The sequence below is a fragment of the Channa argus genome, chromosome 9 (genome assembly GCF_033026475.1).
Source record: "Channa argus isolate prfri chromosome 9, Channa argus male v1.0, whole genome shotgun sequence".
In the NCBI taxonomy this organism is placed as follows: domain Eukaryota; kingdom Metazoa; phylum Chordata; class Actinopteri; order Anabantiformes; family Channidae; genus Channa; species Channa argus.
In genome coordinates, this window is record NC_090205.1 from 12,971,012 (window position 1) to 12,981,593 (window position 10,582).

Below are 10,582 nucleotides of genomic sequence, written 5' to 3' on the forward strand. Positions count from 1 at the left end.
TAAGTCTTCAGTCTTAATCCTACTCCATGTATCTGCAGCCTTTGACAAGGTGAACAACCAGATCCTCTGGTCCACACTCTCTGACTTGGGCATCTCTGGATCAGCTGTAACCTGGCTTTGGTCTTACCGATTACTCATAGCCTCTCTACCAGTCTGCCGCAGGGCTGAGTCCTTGATCCTCGTTTTTTTTCCCCATCTATAATACATCTCTGGGTTCTATCATCTGGTCACATGGGTTTTCCTATCACTGCTATGCAGACAACACACAGCTTTTCCTGTCCTTTCCACCGGATGACTCCACTGTCCACATCACTCATTTCTGCCTGTCTCTCTGAGTGGATGAGAGAGAGATATCTTCAGCTCAACATCTCTAAGACCGAAGTTCTTGTCTTCCTAGCCAGATCTTTGACAAAACACAGCATAGGCATCAACACTGGATCTGCATTGATTGTCCCCACTAAGTCGCCCAGAAATCTGTGGGTCATCATCAACAACCAACTGAGCACATTTCCTCAGTCTTAAGGGCATACAGATTTACCCTTGAGACATCAAAAAGATCAGACTGTATTTCATGGAAGATAAACCCCAACTCATTGTGCAGGCTCTGCATGCCACACCACTCTTCAGGTCTCTACACTGGATTAAGCTGCCTGCATCAGGTTTAAAGCTCAGTCTCTTGCCTAGAGGGTGGTCTTAAAATCCCTCCCGTCCACTGCGTCCACTGCGCTCTGCCAACGAACAACGTCTGGTGTTGCCAGGACTGCACAGAACACACCAAGCAAACCTCTTCAGCTCAGGGATCCCATGACGGTGGAACGAGCTACCAAACTCTGCACGCTCAGCATCTTCACTCTCAATATTCAAAAAAGGCTTCTTATGCACTTAAATCTATTATATATATATTAAAAAAAAGACTTCCCATCTACTCTTTCTTGAACTTGCTTCTCATGAAACAAAAACACTTCTGAAAGGACTTGCTCGCCTTGTTTCTCACTTGTAAGTTGCTTTGGATAAAAGTGGCAAATGAGTGAATGTAAATGCAGGAAGCACTGGGACAAGCTGAGCCAGACAAAAGATCTAAAGTTGTTCTAAAAGATGGTAATGATTACAACGGTTTTTTGCTGTCTATGACATTATGAATGAGAAAGGCATCACAAGGGAGCTAGGAGCAAATTACAGTCTTTTTCTCCATCGTACACATTGTCAGGTAAAACCAAGAATCATTCACGTTTATAAATTTTGTGCCCTGCTTAAAGTTACTATAAAGGTTAATTTGATTATTTTATGTTTTTACCACACAGCCTTTTCTGATTCAGTTGAAGTTGGCAAAACATTTTCTTACATTTTTTAATTATTGCAACACCGCAAAAACAAAGAGGGATTTAAAGATGAGTGAATAATGTGGGGACAAGTAAAAGTAATAGAAGGGGACATTTCAAGTCAAAGTGGTCATTGGGCAGCAGATAATTATTCTTTTGTTTCTCATCTTACTTCCTCCACAACCCCCCCACTGTGGACTTCAACCAGACTTTTTTCTTGTAGGATTAACAGTGTAATTTCTAACACAAGGTTTGATTGTTGTGAGGGTGCCGTGTGTGGCTGACCTGGTCAGTGGCTCAGCTGAGTGTATCTTTGAAACTTGTCATGTGTTACGTCTGGCATCCGCGTAAAGGCAGACTCCCTTTACTGTGAGCTGATTTGGGCTGGTATGGGTCTGACTGAGGGCTATAAGAGGCTTAGAGGATAAAATAAAAGTGCATGTTGAGGCACTATGCTCTTTGATCCACTGATCACCTACAGTACTGTTAAAGGTTACTGTGAAAGTTGAATTTGAGTAACCAGAAAAAACAAAAAGTCTAAACGTGTAAACACTTTGTTCACACTTAAGCAGCATATTAGGTGTGACTTAGTGGGTTCACAGCACTCTGTCAAATTAAGTCAACTTCAACAACCAATCATGAGAAATATGGACACATAGATGCACCTAACCTTGCAGAATTGCAGCCAGGTAAAACACAGATAGTATCTTCTTTCTTAGAGATGAATCCAGCTTCAAATCATAGTTTTTACAACTTTTTCTTGGACTTTCATTGTAACCACAACTGAAACGTATTGGACTCCTTAGTGTTGGTGCTTCCTCTTAATCAGGACTGCTGCTCAGGTTGCATCTGTGACTGCACCTTCATGCCTAACATACAATGCAGAGTCAAACCGCATGTGCACATAAACCTCAGATGTCAACATTATTTCATGAAATGTGCTTGAGTGTTTCCTAGGTGATTGTTAGTGGATCTGTGTGAACAACTTAAAGAGAGTAAAGACAAGGTAAAAGAAACACTGCAAAAACACAGGACCCCGGCTGTGGCTTGGTCAAAGACCATTCAAAAGAAGGAAAATCTGAAAACCAAAAAGCCTTATTCTTGCCAGCCAGACTAAATAAAAACACTGAGGTGAAAAGAAATTGAATGAGACCACGAAAATGTGAAAATAGACAAGGGAAGAGAAACAAAGTGGTTAGTGGCTCTTGCCAGGTGACATTAAGGGATTAGCAGATTGTGTGAGGCAGAATGTGATTGCCCTGGCATCTCTTGATTCTGGGTTAAAAGAGGAGGTCTCTCAGTATTCAGCCTCAAGAATAAATTCACCTTCATATGCAAATGAAACCTGGACACATTTGAACTTTACAATGGTTGAACTGGTTCATGTAAACACAGCACGCAATTCAAATTCTCCAGTAGTTGTATACATATTGTGCTCTTTAGCAACTTTCACCAAAAAAAACCCCAAAAAAACCACACACTTCACAAACATTCACTCTGCTGCAACTGAGTCACAAAACATTGAAAGACATTACAATAGTCTTTATTGTTGTTACAATATAATGTATAGTCAAAATTTTATCATAAAGGACCATACAACTAATACATTTTAATATATTAGTTTAAGTGCCATCTATTCTGCAGGTCATTTAAATATGCTGTGATTAAAATCTTAATTTGTAAAAAAGTTTCAGTTTCTTTAGGCACATTTTTTTCCCTCTTTAGTGTCGTTATTCTTACAAGTACAAAAATCAATTAAGGACGAGTAAAATCAAATTGTTAATCTTGCCACGTTTCAGGGTGCGTAGATCCCATTTCTTCATACCGTTTCCCTGTTAGAAGTCACCATTAGTAAGGCACTCAGGAAATACTCTAGTGTAGGTTCTACTGTAACAGCGGAGCGTTCTTCAGTTCTCTAAACACTAAGGTTTAATGTGAAGCCAGGAGGTGGGGAGGTGGGGGGGCGGTGGTTTCCTTATCAGTAATGGCCACAGACTTTCTGAGAAGCTCAAAAACCTTCCAGCTTTCCACAAAAGCAGAAAGTCAGAGCAGAGATGTAGCCAGGAGGAGAAACATTCTCAACATTATCTGTTTAGAAATGAAGCGGCTTGTGTGTCAAAAACAATCAAGTCATAAAATAACTATGTGCTCTATTCATGCACATCTATAATGTATGTTTATGCTCAGAGAAAACCATTTAGCCTTGAACATAAACATAAGGATTGCCACTGTGTTCTGCTGAATAGCTATTGTTTCTATGCCAACATTATGAAGGCTTTTCCCTGTTCCACCCCATACTCACTTCCTGTGAGTAAGCCTAGACCAGCATTGTTTCACATATGCACATTACCCTTATTTTATTATTAAGTCCATTTTAAACAGCAACTTCATGCCATCATGGTAAAACTTAATTTGTGTGCAATAATCACAGTTCTCTCAAAAAAAAAAAAAAAAAAAAAAAAAAAAAAAAAATTAAAAAATTAAAAAAAAATAATAAAACATAACCTTGTCTTAATACGGTGTGGGACAGCCTTACTACACCACACACAGTGTAATTAAGGCCATCATCTCAAACACTGTACCATAGCATAAAACATTTCTGCTGATATGCAGTTTTCTTAGTTAGCTTAGCAGTTCTGATGATCACTTGGAAAAAATTCAAATGAAAGCTTGGCACGAGTTTCCAGTAGATGAATATAAACATAGTTTCTATCCAAATTTATAGAACGTACAAAATAATGAACTACAACTAACAAAGAGCACCAAGATTTCTATTAAAGATTAAGTATGCTGCACTAGAGAAGAAAAGAATCATGCCGCTCCTTCAGTCTTCAGGCCAAAAGAAGAGTTTTACTGCCCTCCTATGCTTGACCATAAAAAAGCACTTTGATGGAGTCAGGGCTGCCAGTTTAGATTTGTATTGTTACATGGGAAATTAAGTTTTATTTAGTTGAGCTATATAGACTGATGTAATAAATGGATCAGATTCTCCACAGGACCACTGTCTCACATAATGTTTGTTATTGATGTAAAACAGCATTTGTGTGTTTGTCTATAAATGGTTAAGTTCATGCCCGTAAAAATGCAGAAAACAGGGACAGAGCGACGAAGCTGAGCATCCACCATGTCCTACTATCCCAGAAGGACCCTCTGCAGACGGTCTGCGGGCACGCTGCTTTCATCCTCTGACTCTGCATCACTCTGGGGGTTGGAGCTGCAAGGAGAGGTGCATTCTGGGGAGCACAGGTAGTGCATGAGGGGCAGGCGGTATTTCCCACAGAAGTCCACAAATTTGATCTGGCGCACACATGAATCAAAGTAGACGCCTGGAGAAAGATTGAGGTGTGAAGGAAAAGCCTGGTTTAAGTGACATATTGTTATGTGTGAGAAATATGTACTATTTCTGCCTCATGTTAATAAGCCTAAAGAACCGACAGTAAAGCCAAACCAAGATAAGCAAATTAATGCTAAACAAAAATATGCTGTTTACTCAATCTTTTTTCCTTAAATATAAAGGAGCCAAAACAAAAATAAATAAATAAATAAAAAGTGTCTTACCAGCACACTTGGGGTTAGGACACTTGCTGGCCAGATCCAGGTAGTGCAGCAGATTTGACGGCAGATCGCAGGGGAAGTAAGGAATATTTCGGCTTTTAATCGTACGTCCTGCCAACTCTAGCAGAGAAGGGGGGTCATATGTCATCTCCTTAACAAAGCGCACAACCAGCGGGTTGCCCCGGAGACTGAGCTCCTGCAGGTGCACCAGGCTGAGGATCTCCCTCGGCAGGTAAGTGAGCAAGTTGTTGTGGAGACTTAAAGATCGGAGTGAGTGCAGCCTAAAGTAAGATGGAGAGGTACTTTGTGTTTACAAATGCTGATTACAGAATTGTGCAAGAGAAATCATACGTTAAAATATATCTTTTACATAATGTGAGGCTATCATACACTGCAAGTTACACTCCTAAGGCAGCAATTTGGGGCTGCAGTTACCTGGTGAGTTGTGGTGGGACACTTTGTATGCGGTTGTCACATAGAACCAGATAGGTGAGGTAGGGCAGGTTAGCCACTTCCGGGGGAATGGCTGTAATGAGGTTTCCCCCCAGATATAACAGCTCCAGACTGACAAAAAAAAAAAAAAAAGAAAGGGTCAAATTAAAGTCATCTTGTGTGTTTAGAAAGCACTTAATAGCATTGCAGTATCATATTACAGCATTTTTGTATATTGAGTAAATTTTAGTTTTAAATGGGGACAGTACAGTAGGGGTGGTGGAGGGGTTACTTGCTGGCCCTACAGAAATATCCCCAGCAATTGTTTTATAATTCAAACAGTTACAGTTTTGGATCCACTGCTTGTCTGCCCACCCCCTCCCCTCCCCTCCCCTCCATCCCAATTTCTCAGAGCAGCCAGGTTACTTAAATGCATGTAAACGCAGTCTGTGTTGAACCTGAGATAGGCTGGCAACCTATCCAGGATATACCCTACTTTTCACCCCTGCAAACCTCCATTGGATGGGTTGTTAAGATAATAAGATAATGGATGAATGGTTCTAAATGTTATTATGCAGGGGATCACTTTTATCTGATGTTCCCCAACTGCCCTATCACCGGGAATTTGTTTTTATGCATTGTTTGCAGTACTTTTATCTACTAGTTTCAAATTCTTGGTTTTCTCAAATCTCAAATTCTCAAAAGAATATCTTGACTGGAATACTGTTATTTCAACAATTTAGTTTTTCACAGTAAATAGCAGCAGGCATGCAATGGTATAAGTGAGGCAGGCTAGTGGGAGCCATAATCTGCATAGTCTCGTTTTTCTATTGAGTGGCTGCTAAAGATGAGCTTCAGAGCAATATTTCTATCCTATTATGTGTAATAAAAAAAAACTAAATGTGCAATGACATGAAAACACTATATTTAACTTTAGGAAACATTTCATGCTTTCTATATTAAGGCAACAAAAGAACATAGGTTGCCTAATTGATCCATGGAGCACATGGGTGTGAGGTGGTTCGGAAGGTTGTAATTGGGAGTGAAACACAGGGACAGGGAAAGCATGGATGGCTGGTCAGCAAAAGTAAGCTGTCAGGCCATCTGCCCACTGGAACTGATGACACAGCGACAGAGAGACAGGAAGCCATTATACTGTCCTTGGTGCCTGAGCACTGAGGAAGACCTTTCTGTGATGGGAACAGAGGCATTCAGGGTTCCTTCACTACCCTCATTCGCACTGTGACACTGACACTGTGACACAAATCAGCCACCAGGGATTAAGAATGGTTTGTCATGGGGTGTCGCAGTGACAATATGCAAGCTAAACTATGTGAACAAGTAAGCAAAATTGCAGCACTTTCTTGGCCAGTCCATGTCAAAAGAGAGTTGAGGTTCCTGCACTACACACGAACAAAAAGGCTTTGTTATATTGTATCTATGTAATAAAGCCCTATAATAATGTTTGTTTTAATGTTTTTGAATGCTAAATAATTCAGCAGGGTGATGCTAAATAATTGTTTTCCAAGTGCTTTAGTTAATCCAGCTTTAATTCACAGCGAAAATATAAACACCACAGACAGCCAGAGAGTCTCCATAGCTGCATCATGCTATAAAAGACTGATGGAGGTAAAGATTCATTAATTTAAAATTAATATGCTGTACTGTGCAAGATGACCGCAAAAAATAAAATAAAATTTGGCACTACAGGTCAGGCCAAGGCTGTCAGATGATTTCCTAAATCTGAACATTTATGAAGCAAGTACCTCTTTTTTGTTGACAAGTGACACCAGAAAAACTAATATGGCATTTATCAACTACTTTAACTGTGGAGCTTAAACAGTGTCATTATTACTGTGTGTAGAGCTAAGAAGTAATTTTATCCATGACTAGAATATTACTAGTCTACTAGATTACTAGACTATATTAGAATATTTCATATGGAACATTTCATCATTTAATCTCAATTTTAAATGTCATGAGAACATTTAAAGATTTTGAATGGAAAACACATCAGTACATTCATAGAAAACTTTAATTTCAATCATATTGAAGGGTATTTACCTGTATTCTGATCATATGAAAATTTAGTTCCCCATTTGATACCCAATGGTAAATATTTGGTATCATATGTTGATACAGATAACTTAAAACAAGTTTTACTGAATTTGCAGTCAAGTTGATGTGATTACAAGAACAGTACTTTAAATACTGTATAACAGGAGAGCTAAGCAGTATTAGGCGAATCTTTACTTGGGTAAGAAGTTTTTTCTTTTTTTTAAAGATGGCCAAGTTTAAACTTTTAACAATAAATGAAATACAGTCTTATGTGACCTTGTCTGCCAACATTGATATATCAAGTTTTATTCTCTTTATTCACTAGACTGTTTTCTAATGCATGCCAGTGTTACCTCCTTACTTTATTGTTACAGATACTGACAGAATCTTTTCTCTGCTCTGTGGCCACATTTCGTTCTAGCAGTGCTAGTTCAAGCAAGACAGTGCCAAACATCATTTTTAAATAAAGGCTAACTCTTGCTGTTGAGAAATAAAATTCCTTATAATTTGATCCATTTTGTGGGAGTTGTCAAATACCCATCGATACTCAAGAGGCTTTATAGTATCTACTGTCAGAAGAGACTTTAAAGCAGAGAAACTTTCTAAAATGGCTGGATCATCAATGACCAAAATCAGGTGATTAATCACTTCAACTCTAAGGTGACAGACCTTTCTGATTGGCTTGTATTGTTAGGTTACATTCCAAGCAGGGGTTACCATAGCCACATCTCTTCATGTTTTATACTAAATATTAAATAAGTTTGATTGAAATCTTTGCAAATGTATTAAAAATAAAAAAACAAAAGAAATCACATGTATTCACAGCCTTTGCCATGACACTCAAAATTGAGCTCTGGTACCCATTTCCACTGATCATCCCCAAGACATTTCAACAACCTGATTGGAAAATTCAGTTGATTGTGGACATGATTTGGAAAAGCATACATGTGTCTAAATAAGGTCCTATGTCAGAGCTCAAAATGAGCCATGAAGTCCAAGGAATTGTCTGTAGACCTCAGAGACAGGATTGTAATGAGGCAAAGATCTGGGGAAGGGTACAGAAATATTTCTGGAACATTGAAGGTCCCAATGAGCACAGTGCCCGCCATCATCCATAAATGAAAGAAAAGAAGTTTGGAACCACCAGGACCCTTTCCAGAGCGACCAAATTGAGCGATCAAGATAGAAGGGCCTTAGTCAGGGAGGTGACCAAGAACCCAATGGTCACTCTGAAAGACCAGAAACTTCCAGAAGAACAACTCTCCCTGCAGCACTCCACCAATCAGGTCTGTATGGTAGAGTGGCGAGACAGACCACCTGGACACCACCGGTCAATACCCTCCCTACAGTATAAGCATGGTGGTGGCAGCATCATGCTGTGGGGATGTTTTTCAGCGACAGGAACTGGGAGAACAGTCAGGATCGAGGTAAAGATGAATGCAGCACTGTACAAAGACATTCTTGATGAAAACCTGTTCCAGAGCGCACTAGACCTGAGACTGGGACGACAGTTCATCTTTGAACAGAACAACAACTCCATACACACAGCCCAGACAAAACCAGGGGCGCCAAGCCTGTAGCATCATACTCAACTTGCTTCAACAATATTAAGCAAAGGCAGTGAATATTTAAGTACATGTGATTTTTTTTCCCCTTTTCGTTTTTTATGTTGAATACATTGGCAATTCATTATTCATTACGGAATAACGCTCTAAGATAGCAAAAAAAGTTGTGGAAAATTTTGGAAAATCTAGATGCACTGTATGTTAAGCAAAAGCCACGAATGTCAGTACACCGCTGATTAACTTAAACGGAAAACTAGCGGGCTACATGGAGAATAGCTGCGATTCCTCGTTAGCGACATTATTGGTTAGCTAGCTAACACCGACCCCTTTTTGTAGCTACGTATGGGTCATGTCGCCAAGTTGGCTGCTAACGTTAAAGTTATTACCCACCTGACCAGATTTTCTATCTCTGCCGGAATACTCTTCAGTCTGTTTCCGCCGAGGGAAAGCGACTCCAGCCGCAGCAGCTTCATACACTGAAGTGGGATCTCCTGAAATCGGTTCCCACTGAAGTTCAACACCTCCAGCTGCAGCGAGCCGAACTCCTTGGGCAGCGAAAACTCATCCAGGCGGTTGTTCTTGGCTATCAGTGTTTTCAGCTTGGTCAGTCGGGTAATGCCCTCACAGATGTTCGATAATCCGTTGCTGCTGATGTCCAAAAACTCGAGGTTGCAGAAAAGGCTCACCGACGAGGGGAGTGAGGCTAGTCGGTTGTAGTTCAGGTAGAGCTGTTTGGTCTCCCTTTTCCTCTCGCTGCTGACACTGTCGGCATTAAATGTGTTCAAACTCATACGGGAGAAATCAAGCACGCCGTCGCTTACTGCCGCTGCTCCTTCGTGATTCTCCATTTTTGGCCACTGAAGCGTGAATTGCAACTTTGTTTAAAAAAAAACTGTTTGACTACAAGCTGAACGCCCCCGTAAATGGCGAGTTAGCTCCGGTACTTGTCTATTTTCCACATGGAGAACGGAAATATTTTACACTCACCGATAACATTGAATCGCATTTCCATTAAAATGAAATCTAGGTCACTGCTTTTATACAACGTTCTGTAACCACATGGAACCACGTTTAACATCACGCAACTGTCCCACAACGTAGCCTTTCTCTGCGGGTAATATTTACTTTGACGTGAAGCCATTGGCTAATTCTTGTGAACACTCCGCCCACCAAACCGTTGATTGGTTAGTCCACCTATCTGTCATGTTGCAAAACTTTCAATCAAGGCATTTGTACCAGGTTTATTGCACAAGTTATATGTTTTACAGCTGTACAACGTTGCCGGGTGTAATTGAGGTAATTACGTTTTTAATCCTTGCAACAACAGGACAATGGGCACCACCCACTCCCCCTATGCTACAACACCTTATGCAACGATCCTGTCCTGTTACGTTGTGCAATGCTCTGCTGAGTGCATTGAATGCGAGCGTGCATAGCATGAGAAGAAGTTACAGGATAATTGGGTTCCTGGCTCTAAATGCAAGCTTGTCCATTATTATGCCACAGCTTTGTTCTGGTCATGTTACTAAGAGAAGCAGAGCGAAATGCATAAGTGGGGTTAACATTAATACTGGTTATGTAGAGCTGTATGGTTTGGAGAAACTAGTTCTGACTGCTCTTGTCACTATACTCTAAAATTTTGTAATGCAAATA

The 10,582-nt window shown here is 40.2% G+C and overlaps 1 protein-coding gene across 1 annotated transcript; it reads right to left on the bottom strand.

The window, feature by feature from the left end:
* Positions 1-2,847: 2,847 nt before the first annotated feature.
* Positions 2,848-10,024, bottom strand: LOC137132703 (leucine-rich repeat-containing protein 58-like). The gene is made up of 4 exons (XM_067515558.1): positions 9,320-10,024; positions 5,310-5,438; positions 4,878-5,155; positions 2,848-4,645 (listed from the first exon to the last, which is right to left on the bottom strand). Exons 1-4 carry the CDS (start codon positions 9,775-9,777, stop codon positions 4,452-4,454), a joined length of 1,059 nt encoding a protein of 352 aa, XP_067371659.1. The 5' UTR covers positions 9,778-10,024; the 3' UTR covers positions 2,848-4,451.
* Positions 10,025-10,582: the final 558 nt, after the last annotated feature.

Bases quoted from the DNA above. Each gene is read 5' to 3' on its own strand.
- LOC137132703 (XM_067515558.1), bottom strand. From the start codon at position 9,777: ATGGAGAATCACGAAGGAGCAGCGGCAGTAAGCGACGGCGTGCTTGAT. The intron at 5,156-5,309 runs GTAACTGCAGCC...ATCTTACTTTAG, and splicing joins GTCCCACCACAACTCACCAG to GCTGCACTCACTCCGATCTT. The intron at 4,646-4,877 runs GTAAGACACTTT...ATCTTTCTCCAG, and splicing joins TCCTAACCCCAAGTGTGCTG to GCGTCTACTTTGATTCATGT.